Genomic DNA, 16,366 nt, shown 5'->3' with positions numbered 1-16,366 from the left:
GGGGGGGGGGGGGGGGGGGGGGGGGGGGGGGGGGGGGGGGGGGGGGGGGGGGGGGAGGTTCCCCCTCAAGCCCTTCCCCTGCCACGGGCAAGAGCCCAAGCCCAAGCCCAAGGCCGGTACATGCCTCGCCTGCGGGAGAGATGCTGCTCTCACCTCAGGTGGCGGCTGGAGAGCAGAGGAACGAGCCAGTGCTTGCCTCGATCGCAGCACTGCACAAAGGAGCCTTCCCCCTCCGGCCTCCGGCAGTGGCTTGCAGCCCTGCCGGGCAGGCAGCTCACAGGAAAGGTTTAAGCTAAGGAGAAAGTGAAACTCATGGCTGGAGCTGCCTCCTCTGGATCCCAGCTAGCCCTGACAGCAACACCAGCAGCCCCTCAGCAGCGGTAGGTTGGCAGAAGCATCTCAGGCACCCACCACCACCACCTCAACGCAAGAGCAACACTTGCTCAGCTGGACGCAGCCAGAGGCTCCTGAGCAGACACGGGGCTCTCCCACTCTGGCCTTCGCAGCTCAGATGTGTGGCTTCAGCGAGCCCAGCTCCATGCTTGAGCTGTCGAGTGTCCCTCTTCCTGAGACCAGGGGCAGGACCTGGAACGTGATAAGAACCAACAGGGGTCACAGAGGAGTAGGCACACCAGCGGTGCCGATGCAGTCGTGTACGTGCAGAGGTTGGAGCATCACCAGCATCCGCAGCTCTCGGGGACGATGGCACCTGCGCTGCCCACTCCTGGCAGCCACCGCTCCCATGGCAAGCGGGAGTCCCCCCAACTCAGCCTCCGCAGGGCACGCCTGCATGAATAACTGGCTAGATGTCGTGCCTCGGGCAGCGGGGACTGCCCACCGACTGTCGTCGCCAACGTACAGTTTGGAATTGCCTCTCCCCTCCTCCGGCTGAGGGCTGCCAGGCACCTGGAGGCCACCGATGTCACTTCAGGCATGCGCTGCCACCGTTCCACCAGCCTTCAACTCTGCACCGTCCCGGCAAGCCTCGGGTGGAAGGAGCGCATCCACTCACAAGGCAGGGGAGCAGGAGCCCACGCGCCGCAGCCGTGCCCTGCAGCCCCCTCGGACCGGTTGGCGCAGTGGAAGCTGGAATAAAATTCTCCAAGGAGAGCAGGAGTGCCTGCCTGGAAGCCGGCCAGCCTAACCGGGGTGCTTGCAATCTTACACGCTCACTGAGAGTCAGGGTTGGTGTCCGGGCACGAAGCCTTGGGACAAGGCAAGGAAGCAAAGCTCTGAGAGCGGGCACTGCGGTGCTGGGGAGCCATAGAAATGGTTCTCCAAAGGAGGTGTGTGTGAAGGATGAGCGTCCTACGGTTTGGCACCGTTACAAAACAAAATTAATTTGTGGGCAAAGGGAAATAAGCTGAAAACAGTCCCCTCGCAAGAAAGATTTGTAGTATTGAAGGGCAATAGCTGCTGCCCACCAGGATTTCGGATGCCTTGGTCTAAAAAAAAAAAACCTACACCCAATGAGCAGCATGGTGCTCCAGGTCTCTGCAGAGCACAGAAGCAAACCAACCACCACCGAGGTTTCTCAGGCTGGGGTGGTTTTGTGGTTTGGTTTCTTTTTTTTTTTCCCTCCCCATTCAGGAACTTGAGCCAGAGCCTACGTTGGCTGCAGCTGGAAAACAGCCTGTCCTGGGGATATCTGGCAAAGCATCAAGCACGCCAGTTCCCTAGCTACGCGGTTGTCACAACTTTGGCAGCACACTTTAACCTTTATGCTTTTCACGGGTAAAGGGAGGCTCTCTGCACAGCCAAGCCCTGCCCGTTCTCCAGGAAACCCTACACCCCGTCTAAATCGAGCGGCAGGGCAGGCGAGAACAACATCCCCGACCTGAATCCCAGCCGTGCCACTGTAACACAAGCCAGCCAGCCCGCCCCGGTGGGGACCAACCCGGGCACGCGGTCGAGCAGCTTAACTGCTTCCATCAGCACCCAGGACTTCCCCGGACCAGCTGCCACCGTGTCGTGACAGGTCCCATCGAGGTGATGGGGAAAGACAAGGAAAAAAAAAAATCCCAACATCATTAAAAGAGCTTCCAGAGCTATGCAGCGTCTCGAGGACAGCAACGCGGCGGCCAGCAGCCACACCAGGGAGCACCGAGCATGGATCTGGATCACCAGGACCTGCCCACGCGCAGGCTGTCCTTGCCAGCTTCATGCCAGGCCACGCTGGCAGCCGGCAAGGTATGCCAGCAGAGAGGCCAGCGAGAACCAAAGCTGCGGTTTTGAGAGCAGCATCAAGACTTTTCAGAAGAATCTCATTCACCATCTAATAAGAACTTGCAACTCTCAGCTACCCTTCAACATAAAAGTCCAGAAAAGCATTGGCTGCCTTTCAGTTCCAGCTCTAGTCTGAGTTGAGCAAACGACTTTGGTAACAACTCACCTAGAAATGCATCAGAGGAAGATTTTGTACCCAGCTCTCCTTGATGACCCCTCCTTCCAGCCCCACTTGCTCTCAAGGCACACTCATAAAGGTGATGAGTTTTGAGTTTTTGAATACAAGACTATTTTTGCGAAATCCACACAGCAAGAATATAGATTTTTACATCAGTTTGTCAACCTACCCTAAAGGCGTGTGCCGAGACAGCACTCGGTTAAATCCCGGTCTCCTGCTCCAGTCCTGTAACTTTATTCTCCCACTTCTACTCTACCTCCCCTCGGCGGGGACTGGAAAAACCCCCTGCCACTGTATTGCTGTTGAAGCCTTAACTGAACCCCGTCCTCAGCAAGATTCAGCTCCTCCAGGACACCCATCATTTACACATTTTCTACACCAGAGCAGTTTTTCCAGCACGTCACCACTCTCCCCCTAATTAAGGGGGCAGGTTACACTAACCACCCACCAGCCTGTGAGAATCCGCTGGGTGACTCCAGAGAGCTCTGCCAAACGCCCGATACCCGTGTAGGGCACGGCAGCCCGAGGCTCCCTTTCACTAAGTTTGCAGCGTATGAGGAATATAAGAGGCCCTGTTTGCGGGAAGAGGCAATATCTTTTATTAGACCCAACGATACCATTGGGAAAAACCGACAAGCCATCAGGCATACAAACCCTTCCTCAAGTCCGAAGCAGAGGCCACGTAGGGCCGTCACGGAAATCCAGTTGCTCCGTCCTTCAGGGATTGGTGTCTGCTCCAGCTCAGCAGCCTTGTTATCTTGCTTGCCTTTACATTCTTCTGCAGCTCATCGTTGCTCAAGGCTTTCCTCTGACTCTCCATAAATATTTGCTGCTCCTGCTGCCCCCACTCCGCCCGCTCCAGAGGAGCTGGCACTCAAGGCCGCAGAAGTTTCCTTGACTGCGCATTCAAGGTCCTGCCACGTCCCCGTCCAGCGGATCACGTGTAACAGCTCCACTGCCGCAGGAGTAAGGTTAAGACAGACCGAGGGGAAAACCCGCGTGCCTTTGGGTCAGACCCACACAGATCCGAGGGGTTTGCAGGAAGAGGATGCTTACAAGCTCCCTTGCTCCAGTCATTCCTGTAGTTTGTACGTCAGCAGGGCTGTCACGTTTACCTGTGACAAACAGCCTTTCGGCCAGGCTGTTGCTGACAGTCCCCCATCTGTGTGTGTGTGTCCCCCGCCCCGGTACCCTCAGCTCAGCGACATGGGGCTATCGGCCATGTCAGCAAAATGCAGCTGAAGCTGCGGATGAAGAGTCACACCCTGCGGGCCGCCCCCCCCCCCCAGCCACAAAAAGGTCCTCAAGAGAAAGGAAGGAAAAGCCGAAACTTTGGCAAAAAGGAGCCTTGTCTCTTGGCTCACAGTTCTGAAGAGGCCATGCTGTCGCGGGGTCATTCATCCTTTAGTACCAACATGCTTCCTCGAAATACCTTGTTCTCCAGTTCCTCAGTTATTAACTGCACAATACCTTTATTTTTATTCTTTTAAAGACTTTTCCTCTCTTTTAATCCAAGCAGAGAAGTTTGAGGCTGGTGCTCTTTGAGGCGCTGAAGTTCAGTACACCCATACAAAACGCTCGCTGCTGGCTGCGGCTGCCATTCTTGCAGTGGTATCACTTTTTAGAATTCCTGCAGAAACGTCCTCCTCAGGTACAATAAGTGTTCGTCTTTGAATTTAGCGCTCCGAGGACTTTCTGCCTCTGTTCTCTCTCTCAGATCAGGAGTAAAACACTAGAAATTGCTTGATACACTTTGGCAAGGATAATGAGACAGTACCTCTTACCCTACGCCTTGGCTGGAGTCCGACACCTAACAAGTTTGAACTCCCTCCCTTCTCCACCCAAACAAAAATCTGAATAAAAGGCCACACACTCTAAGAATACTTCTCCAATGGTATCCAAATTCAGAGGAAGTGAGAGCAAATGTTTTCCATAACCCCCAAACAGGAAACAAGAGTTTGTCCTACCGGGACACATTAATTCTGTTTTCCTCTGTTCAGAGCAGCACCACAGCAGCAGCGAGCAGCCCAGCTCACACGGGTTCCCGCAAGCGCGAGAGACGCATAAACGTGGGAGAGGCAAAGCCTCCATCTCATTACAGCCACGAGAAGCCAAGCCAGCCCAAAGAGCTTTATGTTTCCAAACCTCAACTAGAGGGGGCTTGCTCTCATTCCTTCTGCCGACGGCTTCAAGCACGGCTCCCGTGACCTGCCATACCAGCCTTTTTTTTTTTTTGCAAGTCCCTTTTCGGCTCAGGAAACAGCACCACAGGATCACCTGAGTTCGCAGAACGGGTAACAGCAAGGCAGACCTGTCAGCAGCGGCCTCCGAGAGCATCATTTGGAGTAGTTGTGTCCCTAACCCCTTCTTGCCCTCACACGGCCTTCTGGAGTTACCTTTCTTGTTAGGACAAGTCCAAGGAAAGGCCTAAAACAGTCTTACAAGGTAAGAAATCATATCACAACGCTAAGGTAAGAAATAATTCTTAGTAAATTTTAATCTAAACTCGATCACCTCTTCACAGTGCTGGAAGTTTTGTCCTCCAGCACATTAGAGCACTCGGTCTATATTTAGTTCTGCTAGCTGCGCTAGACTGGCTAGGAGACGATGCGTCTTTAGCCAAGATAACTGCGCTGGCAGGAGCCAGGGAGGCAGCTTACAGCAAGTCATTTGCCAGTTAAGTGGTTCCCCAAATAGAATGACTTCAGCTATAAAACAGCAGAAGGTTTAATGCTCTAATATACACAGGGAACTACTTTAAAGTGCGGGCAAGATTCATATTAGCACTCATCTAAACATCAACAAGAAAGGTCAGACCTGCAATATGCCAGCTTGCAGAAGCCACATTACACAACCTCAAGCTTAATATATACTAAAAGCCTAAGAAACAGACACTTGAAACCAACACTTAGATGTACAAAGACAAGCGGGCTCTTCCAGATGCACACCCCCCTGTGTGTTCACCGAGTGCCCTTTACCAAAAACTCTTCTGCAGGAAAGGGATTCAGCCCACTAGCAAGAGACAGCGATCAGATTAGGAATTTTTATTTAGTTCCATTATAAAATATTTGTATACAATATCAAAACCTGGTTTAGTTTTTAGAGAACAAGAAGTCTAGATGTGAAGCGAGGCCGTGGAGACTGTATGGCACTGCCTGTATGCCGTGCCTCAGCCACCTGCCTCAGGTGGTTAAACTACTCAATATAACAATAATGGAACCAAGTGTAGAGCTGAGACTGAGCAGTCACGTAAAAACAACTGTTCCCTCTCTGCCTATCAAGAGATTAGAGAAGGATGGGATCTCCCTCCTACTATCAAGTGGTTGCATATCAGCACCGGAATCTATCCGAGAAGCTGGGAGACTTCGGTATAGTCAGTGGCTGATCACTGGGCTTCACTTCTACGCTGCGGTATTTGCGTATTGGGTTTGCCTTGTGAACCTGTAAAAAAAAAAAAATCAAGGACAAAATGAAGCAAATGGTTGCAATTATGTGAAGCTGAAACTTGCAGGCAAGCCAGCGGTGGGATGAAGGCAGGCGTCCGTCTACAAGACTACCACACCACCTAGGGCCCTGGAGTGAGCCACCAGGAACATGCAAGGCACTCTTTGGGGTTGTGGATTCTACAGAGATCATTCTGCTCCAACGACTACGCGTGTACAGCTCCAAAAATCAGCCACCTCAGCAGAGCTGCCTTTTTTTTTTTTTAAGGCCAGTTGTAAAGTTAATGAGGAGTCAGCTTGCAACAGGGAAACTTGAAAAGACAGTCTTACTGCAGCTCAACATTGACATTAGCTCATTTAGTGCATTCACACATCCTTTTGGGTTACTTTACAGCCCCTGTTCAGAAATAACTCACTTACCAGTTCTTGCCTTAGCTTAGCAACTTCCTCCTTTTCACGCTCCTCTTGTCGCTGCCTGACCTGCTCTTGATGTCTCTCCCTTATGGCTTCTATGTCTGCCAATCGTTTTTCGAATTCTTGCCGCTCTTTAGCTCTTTTTTCTGTTGCCAGCTCAAAACTTTCAGGAACTATGGAACCAGAAAGGCTCTCTAAGTTTAGAAGTAGAGGAGATAACGTTGGTGCAAAGACAGTCAGGTAAAGCAGAACAATACTAATGTCAAATGGAAGCCTCCCTCTGGAGCGCTTCACTTGCAAGGGTAGTTAGTAGATACCTCCAGGCTTCAGGAGAAGATAAAACCTTACGCCCAAACATGAGCAGTGTTAGTGCAGACATTACCCCGTCACGGGTGTTCTCACAGGAGGGAGCAAGCACACAATTGTTAGTACAAGCAAGTTTTCGGCAGGTTCTATACCCTACAAAGTTTAGTCTACCCTAAGCTTGTAGATGCCTTAATCTCATTAGAAATGGGAGGAAGAGACTGACAGCTGCTGCAGAACTGCCAGCTGTCTCTACAGGGAGCTCCTCGCATACTATTTACCCTTATCCCAAGCTAGCACACATCAATCATCCGCCAATTGCAGCGTAGCTGTTAAATACAGCTGCCATGTTAGTGCAGGACAGGGGGGCAGTGGAGAGGAAACTCTCCCACTCCCTGGGGACACAAGCTGTTAGGAAATTAGTTGATTAAGCGCACAGAACTACTGGCTGCACTGATAAAGAAGAGGCAACAGCCAGTCTAAACATCATTTAATTGCATCAGTTCTGAGTTATCAGCCAAGCCTGCGTAGCAAGTACTTGTAACTCTACCTGACAACAACTTATTTTCCTTTTTAGGCACAAAAGGCTCCTGGTACATCACAGTGTTGGGACGAGCTTTAAAACATGCCGCATCTTTCTGCCTTTTCATGTCTTCTTTAAGCTGCAAGAGAAGAAAGCCCATCAAGCGCCAGTCATAACAAAAAGACCATCTCCCAGACTTCAGCATTCCTAACACTGGAAAAGCCAGTTTGACTTAGATCAAGTCATTTGCGTAGAAAATTATATTAAAGCCAAAAAGTTGTGTCACTTGTTGCCCGCCAGTTACTTTTGCCAAAAATAGCCTGAAGAAAATTTCAGGTGTCCACTGCAGATTTCACATGAGAAAAGCAGTATATTATTTATACATCAATAAATCCCCAAGCACAGAGGTGGTCAGCAAAGGGATCCAGCTGCACATAGTTGCTGCTTAGAAAATACCCCACAGGTGTTCATGCAGCATGGTAAATCCCACCACTTACCATAAAGGGAGAAGAAAAACCCAATCCACCAATCCTTAACCCATAGCACAAGTCTCATGCCAAGGACGGAATAATTCATTGCTCAAACTCAGATCCTGATTCAACTCAAGCAGGACACTCCCTGAAGTCAATCACAACTCCACTAGCTGCTTTAAGTCTGGTCATACCTGTTATTCTTTTCATCCTACCTGCTGTTTCCAGCTCTGCAGCTTGGCAGCTCCCCGTTCATCAACCTGCAGATTGAACGGTTCAGGCTGAGTTGGGTTTTTGACCTTCTTTTCTGGCAGCTTAATGTGGTCAAAGTAAGGCAGAGGTAGCGCTTTGAACTTTGGCACCTGAAAGAAACAACTTGAAATATTTCTTGCCCCTTCCTCAAAGGCATGAAGCTTTGGAAGTTTAACAGCCAACAGCAAGAGGCAAGTCCTGCCACACCCTTTTTACTTAAGGCATGGAATCCAAGGCAGCTTTTAGTTCTTACCTCTTCCTTCTGCAATTCTTCTATTTTTTTCTCTTTTTGTATTTGCCTCTCTCTGTCACGGGCATCGAAAGAGAAGGGGCAAACTTCCACATGCCTCTGCTCTGGCATTTTAGGTTTGAAGGGCACTCCATAATGTGGCATATGGTTAGCTTTGATCACAGGGACCACCTCTTGTTCCTAAAGGGATATTAGTGTTAGGATCTGACACAGCACCAGATTTTTTGATTTTCGTAGAAAGACTACAGCTCCTGCCAAACAAAGCCATGAATACTAGAGTTCCTTTAATAAGGGTCACAACAGCGTCAAGCAAACACTCTGGACACTGCAAAAATTAGGAATCCAAAAAGCACCAGTTTACAGGTATCCTGAACCACAGGCAAGTTCTTCCTCTTTCCAAACCGCTATCAAGTTCTAGTACTCATCCAAATTAGACCGTAATTCTTTAAAGCCCTCTTCACAAGAGGGAAAGGAAGAAGGACATGATGCGTTCTGAATCCTGCTCCCCACCTCCAGGGATCTAGAGTGACTGCGGGGAGAAGAAAGGTCACGTGCAATATCTGCCCTTCTCAATAACAGAATAGCGAAAGGCAACGTCCTTTAGAAATCTAAGCAGTTTACCTTCCTCATTCATAGCAGCAACATCTCAGAAACCCTAGTCAGTGCCCTCGTGTTTAAATTGAATTATTTCATTTTGTATGAGAATTCAGTTTCTGTAAAATGAGTAGCAGCAACTAGATCGTTAGAAGGGAACGGCACAGAGAAAGATGACCACGGGAGGAACTGCCTAACAGGAGGGAAGGGGCTAACCGAACCAGACCATCACATCCAACTGGCAGAGGTACAGCGGGCTGGCCAAGGCAGTCACCGTGGTGGGACCAGAAGGCTTGACTACAGCCCGTTCACAACAGTTACCTTTTCTTCACCCCTGCCAGGCATTCGGGTTCTGCTTTTCAAGGTGAAGACTGGAGACTTGGGGACTGTGACAGGAAGCACTTTCTTCTCTGGAACGCCCTGTTCAGAAGAGCCAGTAAGGAGTTACCCAAGCCCAAGTGCCAAGCAAAAGCGCTACAGAGAAACAACCTGACATAGCACAGTACGCACCCATTGCGGTCCTTACCTAATGACAGATAGTGTTTACTGAATGTTATTAAATACATAATACAACACAGCTACGGACATTTTGAAGCTAATTGCCACCTCAGTCCTAATTCCCAGGTCTGGGTATTACTAGACTTCTTACCACAACGTCCTCCAGGATTTTCCTTGGACATGGCCTGGAATGGAATTCAAAGTGCTCTTCCTCCTGCTGTTGCTTACTCTCACGCTCCTGCTGTTTCTTACTCTCACGCTCCTGAATCCTTTTTTCTATTTCCAACTCAAAGCCAACGGGTTGTGTGAGTTCCTTCACAGGGGGTTTCTTGGGCAGGAGTGGTCCACCCTCAAAGATTTTGTAATCGAGTTCTTGTGCTTTGAATTTGTACCTACGCAGGAAAGACGGAGATAGTCACCACATATTGTACCCGGCAAGATGCAGCTTCTAGCAAACGGCTTCTCTCTCAGCATAAAAGAGCAACAGTCAGGTACAGAAGCAGTTGTGCCACACACACGCTACACAGTGCACAGCTCTAGTTAGCAACTCCTCCTTTGCTTTTGAAACAGCAAGACATTAAGGAAAACCTTACGGATTGCTTTCTTGGAAATCTAAAAACTGTCTACAGAAGAGTTTTGACGTGTACGCAGGCTGTACTGCTATACTGGGTTTGCTTAACTAATCATAAGCTGTACTCAACCCAAGATCAGCTCTCCTAAGAACACCTTCTTCAAAATGAATTGGCTACTTTTCACATCCCTGCAATTAGAGCCATAGGATTATTCACAAGCTGAAAGAATCTCAGTGTTTTTATGCTACTCATTCTTTTATGCATAAAGGGTATTCCTGAGAAGTGATATTTTGGCATCTGAAAGATATTTCCAGTGTGGTAAAATTCTCTCTTGGAGGACTAGAGTAAACCTTTACTTACTGTTGAATTTTCTCCATTTCCTCTGCTTCTAACTCCGCTGTAGTTTTGCAGGTGACAGGCCTGAAGCGCTGCTTTGTTAGAAGCACTGGTGTTTTAGGGTTTGTAAGCCAAGCCTTCACCAACTTTCCTGGAACTGGGCCTATAAATTCAAGTCACAGAGACTAGCAGTTAGTGGCAAGGCCTGCAACAGACGCAGACACTGCTCAGTAGGCAGTTAGTGGCAAGGCCTGCAACAGACGCTCAGTAGTCAAAGCATCGTTCTTGCTCTACCACCATCTCTGTGGACAGCCTCCTGGCTGGACATAGCCAGGACTGCTCACCTTCACCAGATTTCCTGCTCCTCAAATGGTAACGAGAGGGTGTGCGTTTTTGGAATGCTTCTACCTGCTCAGCAAGGGGCACATACTCTGATGTGGTTTCTTCGAGTTTTCTTTTGTTTCCCTGGGACAGATTGAAAGGTTTGGGCATAGTGGGTCCCTTCGGCATTTGCCCCTGGAGACAAGAAAAACTACAGTCATTATGGCCCTTTAACACAGGATGCTTCGATGACATTTCCTTTCCCCACTGATTCACAGTATCTGTCCCTTCCCCTTATTGAAAAAGATAACAACACTTAACATTAGACATAAGTCTTAATTGTCTGAACGTGCACAAGCTGGTCATATTTGGAAACTGTATGAAGTGGAAGATTAAAGCACAAAGTGTAATGACCAGAAGATATGACATTAAAGGGCCCTTTTGAAAAGGGTCCTTTAGAGTCTTGTGGCAACGCAGTGAGCTAACAGTTACGTTTGCACAACGCTTGCCTCTCCTATGGTAACCCTTTTTGCGGGTTACCAGCAGCACGTGTGTTGCAAAAGCAGAAAGAAGGTGAGGTCAAGAATTAATCAGCTGACTGCTGGCAATATTCTGGTTCTCACTGGAGGAGGATGATGCTTTCTCAGTACTGCTGCAAAATCCAGTTCCTTGTACTCGTTCTCAGGCTGGCTTTCCACATGTTTAATTCTGTTCTCTGTGCAGAAGTGGAAGTCAATTGGCTTTGTTACTTGACCAACAGTTCTCTTCACAGGTTGTCCTAAAGAAAGAGAGCATGTAAGGTCTGGAAGCCTTGGGTGGCGGGGGGCGCAGGGAGGATTTGTGGGGGTGGGGGGGTGGAGAAGGCATTTACTTTCTAATAAACTTGAACAGTTTTTGGAGAACTCATCTATAACCTTTCAAAACATGACAAAAACCAAACAAACCTGTTTCCAGGCAGTTTAGGGGCTGAACTACATTAAAAGCCACCTAATCCTAATACTTATTACAAAGTCTGGAATGTTTGTTTTTAAAGGTACTTGTACAGCTCTATGCAGCGCTCTCCAGCTGAGCCCAGTACAGCTTCAATTTGCAATTCAGCTAGAGCCCACCTGCTCCAGCAATAGCTGCTTTCAGAGACTCCTCATTCTTCTTCCGCAGCTCCATAACCTCCCGCTGCAACTGCTGCATCTTTTCCAGCTCCAGCTTCTCTGTACTCTTCAGCTTGCCAGAAAGATTGGTCCTCCTGCAGAAGCACGTTGAAGACTGAGCTATGCCTTCCTGCTTCACTGGTTATTAGCACGATGTTAGTGCAAAGGAACATGCTTATCTCCGACTTCACTGCAGGAGCATCACTCATTATAAAACTATACTCCTTAGAAAAGATCTGTTTGGATTTTGTTTGCTCAAGAAAGCTTGCAGCTAACTGCTATCCTGCATACACGTTTGCTGTATGCACGCTTCATCCATCAGCAAGAACAATTTTTCCCTCAAATTAAAAGCAAAAGCTTTCCTTTGCACAGGTTCAGTTGGTGAAGTACACTTCATCCTAATATTGTTGTCTTGATCTGGTGTTTACTAAATGTGATACCATCACATGCTAAGTTGAACTTGAAAATACTCTAGCCAGGGCTGTCACCTAAATCAACTGTGATTAGCAAAGACAAGTCACAAGAAAGCTACGTACTTTAACACTGTTGGCGTGGAGGGCATGGTCAGCTTGCTTTTCCCTCTCCCTGGGGAGAGGTCAGGATTCTGCAGGGGCTCTCTCTTCGTGGATACTTCTGTCAGCTTCTCTCCGCTGCTAGAACTAAGGTAGCAAGTCATTATGGCAAACCACTCAAGTTAACTGTGCTCTAAATGAAAGATCACCTGCAGCTCTCACCACCATGCGTAACATCCCAACACCTGGTGAGTTCTAATGCCAGACCAGCCTTACCTCACCACGGGCCCAGGTGTAGATGGTCCAGTTTTCCCTGCTGATCTACAGCTGTAGAAGGGAAGATGAATTACTGAGTTTTTGGAACTTAGGCTTTTCTTGAGGAGGTAGGTGTACTGTAGTTCATCCAGGTATGGCAGCGTTTGAAAGATCGCACTTCAAATTCCTGACCTCAAGCTTATCACCATACGATATCTTAGCGGTTAAGCTAATTTGAGAAATATTTTAGCTGTGACTCTTTCATAGCTTATGACTGCCCGATGACTTCCTGATGGACAAGTTGAGCCAAATTTAAAGCTAGCTGACAGACTCTGGGTATGGAGTAAGAAGCTTAAGAAACCCAAGCTTACTTCATTCACATCTCTACCTCCAAATAGAGCATTTCCTTCAGGTCTTACAGCCATTTCTTCTTGTTTGTGAAACCAGTATCAGGAATCAGGTTTCGGTCACCTCCCCCTAACCTTCCTGTGAGAACCCTCTCAGCCATGTGGAAATCCTTTCCAAAGAAACAGTGGTATCCCCCTTCCCAGCCCCAAACAGAAGGACTTTGATGACGTACATTCTCATTTTTTTCAGGGGTGGAACCTCCTCCTTATTAACCAAGGCATTAGCATTTCTCCCCGCTTTGATTCTAGCTGGTTGTTTGCATCGCTGTGTTTTTCTTTGCTTTGTAGTCTGTCTTCTACCCGCTCTAGAGTAGAACAGAAAATGGAGGTTAGCTTTCCCCACAGGTCTGAGAAGACACACGATCTGTATAACACTTTTTACGTCAGTGCATCACCTAGCTCCAACATACCCCCTATGCAAATTGTGTGTTTAACACAACAATCCAAATGCAGCATGAATTATTCAAGTTTAACAATCCATAAACTTAATATTCTTTGGTATATATGAGCATACAGAGCCCCTTGCATTCATATCAAGAACGAGTTCTGCCCAACTCAGGCAGATATAAACAAAGAAACTTTATAAGCCACTTCAGTTTCAGATGTCCTCGCATTCCAGAAGCTCTTAGTGCTACCGAGTCTCATTTGACAAGTATGCGAGACACTGCGTTACTTTTCCACCCCTAGAGATTGTCCCTCCAGCTTAGCAAGCAGATCAGCTGTCCCAATACACCATCTCTGTGCCGGAGAACTTCAGACCCATAGGATGACCCCAGAACAGCTAGAACTGCAGATCCTGAGAGAAGGACCTGCGTATGTGAGACACTGCGTTACTTTTCCACCCCTAGAGATTGTCCCTCCAGCTTAGCAAGCAGATCAGCTGTCCCAATACACCATCTCTGTGCCGGAGAACTTCAGACCCATAGGATGACCCCAGAACAGCTAGAACTGCAGATCCTGAGAGCAAGGACCTGCTTAGTTACACCATCATCAATCTTCACGCAAACTGAATACAAGTATTTCACCTTTGAGAGGCCTCAGCAGGAGCAGCAGCCCTCCAGCTTGTCAGGGATCCAACAATATTCTGAGGAACCACATTGGCCTGCACACATTCTGCTTCACCATCTTCTTCATTACAGCTTTCACCTGAGAACAATGACAAATGTCAGCTCATATATATACATATATACACACACAGAGAGGAATTCTAAAGTGAAACCGCATGAGACCTTGTTAGACAACAGTATATGAAGATGGTCCCACAAAAGCCAGACTGAGGCCTTTTCATTTTGCCAGTGAGAAGCGGATAAAATTTATTCTCTCCCCCCCCATACCGTGGCCAGCTTACTCATTGTTATTCCTTGTGATGTGACAGAAGACAGAATAGTATCAGACTTTGAAAAAGCAGGGCTGTTCTGTGAGACCTTTGCCAGATTTTCCGCAGGAGGGACATTCTCCAGATTGTTTTTTTGGTCTGTGAGGAAAGAGAGACTTTCACTATACATACCATGTTAGGAATTTTTAACAGTACCTCAGAATATCATTATGATGTTAACAAAGCGATCTGTCAATTTACAGATGACAATCAAAGTTTAAATAGAAAACAACAACAAACAAAACCATGCATGATGAGTGATGCAGCTAACAACATGACTAACGCGCTGGCACAGAAGCCAGGCCCAAAACAAGGATCATGCCAAGCCCTCATCGAAAGAGAAAACAAATCAAGGAGTTGGAAGCAACTTACCAAACCAGGAGTCTGCATTGTCTACATCATCATCGCTCAGAGTCGCAAAGTTGATGCAAGGGTTTGGGACATCAAAGGAATAGCGAGATTCTGGGTGAGACATCTTCACCTTCACGCTGTCCCCGCAAGTCCTCCGCTTGCACTGCTACAGTCCTTTAGACAACAAGCACTGGTCACCTGTTATACCAAACCCCAACGCAGGTGTCAGCTAAATCATTCTCCACCTCTCTTCCTCCGCTGGTTTCTAGAGATAGATGCCGGGACAGTCTTTGGTACATTTTCCTGTCTTGCAATTCACAGCCTTCAGACAGAATGCCTCATAAGCAACGCAGTTTGTTATTCTACTGCTGACTGGCAAAGCTAAGGAATTTTTACCACTGTTGACCTTTGCAGGTTCAAAGCTAACAAAAAGATCAAATTTTGAAGCTTTTCTTTGTACCTGTAGGTGCTGGAACTGTATTTTTTAAAAGGAAGTAAAGTACAGAGCTTTTCCAGAGTGACTGATTTGCCCTTCCCTCCCTCACCACAGGCAGCAAAGAGTTCTGACCCTTACCAGGACACAGATTTATAAAGCAAGAGCCTGGTGATGAGGCTGACTCCAGAGCACTGCAAAGCGCAGCCTTGCTCCCTCTGAAGGGCTACAAACACGAACTAATGACACAAACATGCTCTTCTACAGAGTAAATTGATTTCCAAAGCAGGAAGAGAGCTCTGTAGAGTATTGTTGCTGGGCAAAAAGTAGGAAGAAGGGCAGCGTAGGGCCCTTGCCACATTCCACAGCACTACCCCGATGCTGGCCAGGCTGTAAACAAACCAAGCACTGTGACCCTGTCAAGAACAGTCCCTGCAGTTAATTAGCAGAGCACTGACAGCAGGAGGAGTCCCTGTGTCAACAGGTGATATTAAACTCAACGGAACAGGAATAAAGCCAGCAACAAAGTTATGAACCCTTAAATCGTAAGAAAACCTTTTTGCAAAGGTGTTTTCATGCTTTCATGATGCCTCGCACAGCTGCAAGGCAAAGCCCATGAGGAGGTATTATAGAACACTCCCTAAGGAAACCACCTGAACTTTGCTTTTATGAGTCCAACCAATTCTAAAGCAGTGTATGCTTAATCCACAAAGTCTCAGACCTAAACCATCTGTCTAGGCAGACCACACATAGTACGCTCCATAAATAAGAAAATGTTCAAGAGTAAATCATCAGCCCTCCCTCCCAAAGATGGCTGCACCGAGAAGCCTCCAGTTCCCCAGCACAGAATTGCGCTAGTTAAGGGGAAGAATGTCAGCAGAGAAGCATCAGCTACATGACTGTGAAGATGTCAGGGTAGGACCCAAAGAAGGCAAACAGAAGAATCAGAGCCAAAACCAACTGTAACAGAGCTCAAGACATGGCTGGAATCAAATGCTTTCCTACCGCCCTTAATCAAGATAGAGTTTCTGTCAACACTATCTACTTTTTTAAAAATCAAATGCGTCATCTGCATTCTCCCCTCACCCTCCCCAGTCAGTCCACCGCGTCGCAGGTCCGGGCATCACGTTTCACAGCTACGCTGCTGCAGTTTCCAGCTTTTTACCATGTAAAGTTCGTATTCTTTCATAGTGTTAGCACCCTCATCACCGACCCCTTCTCTCTCCCCCTCCCTCCATCCCAGAGAGAAGCGAATAGTCACGAAAAGAAAGGGAGAGCATCAACACCACAGTTTCATACTCCAAGTTTCTTGAAAGAGCCAGTGGGGAGGTAAAAGTTATCGTGACTGAACTCCAGGGGGTCCATTTCAGTCAGATGAACTCATGGCATCCGCTTTTCAAATCCCTACGTATCCTCCGAGCCCGGTGCAGAATAGGATTTACTGTGAAGCAGCAGTTCACTGCAAGGCATCTCGCTCCTCCACCCATCGTCTCAGCTTGGGACTG

At 47.9% G+C, this 16,366-nt stretch overlaps 1 protein-coding gene across 4 annotated transcripts; it reads right to left on the bottom strand.

Annotated features, from left to right (window-relative positions):
- Positions 1–5,433: 5,433 nt before the first annotated feature.
- Positions 5,434–14,791, bottom strand: TPX2 (TPX2, microtubule nucleation factor). Of its 4 annotated transcripts, none has more exons than XM_009282749.2 (17): positions 14,450–14,791; positions 14,051–14,176; positions 13,728–13,848; positions 12,876–13,007; positions 12,317–12,367; positions 12,065–12,187; positions 11,490–11,623; positions 11,004–11,158; positions 10,404–10,575; positions 10,084–10,222; positions 9,303–9,543; positions 8,975–9,073; positions 8,063–8,239; positions 7,773–7,919; positions 7,115–7,226; positions 6,268–6,434; positions 5,441–5,845 (listed from the first exon to the last, which is right to left on the bottom strand). In XM_009282749.2, the coding sequence occupies exons 1-17, from the start codon at positions 14,550–14,552 to the stop codon at positions 5,735–5,737; spliced, it is 2,310 nt and encodes a 769-aa protein (XP_009281024.1). In that variant the 5' UTR covers positions 14,553–14,791; the 3' UTR covers positions 5,441–5,734. The 4 variants fall into 4 exon arrangements, with proteins under 4 accessions (XP_009281025.1, XP_009281024.1, XP_009281022.1 ...); XM_009282747.2 differs by having other exon boundaries at positions 6,268–6,455; positions 14,450–14,790; XM_009282750.2 differs by lacking the exon at positions 12,317–12,367 and having other exon boundaries at positions 5,434–5,845; positions 6,268–6,455; positions 14,450–14,790.
- Positions 14,792–16,366: the final 1,575 nt, after the last annotated feature.

The sequence above is a fragment of the Aptenodytes forsteri genome, unplaced genomic scaffold (genome assembly GCF_000699145.1).
Source record: "Aptenodytes forsteri isolate BGI_AS27 unplaced genomic scaffold, ASM69914v1 Scaffold422, whole genome shotgun sequence".
Lineage (NCBI taxonomy): Eukaryota > Metazoa > Chordata > Aves > Sphenisciformes > Spheniscidae > Aptenodytes > Aptenodytes forsteri.
Note: the sequence above shows the minus strand (reverse complement) of the source record. Positions and strands in the feature narration are given on the sequence as shown.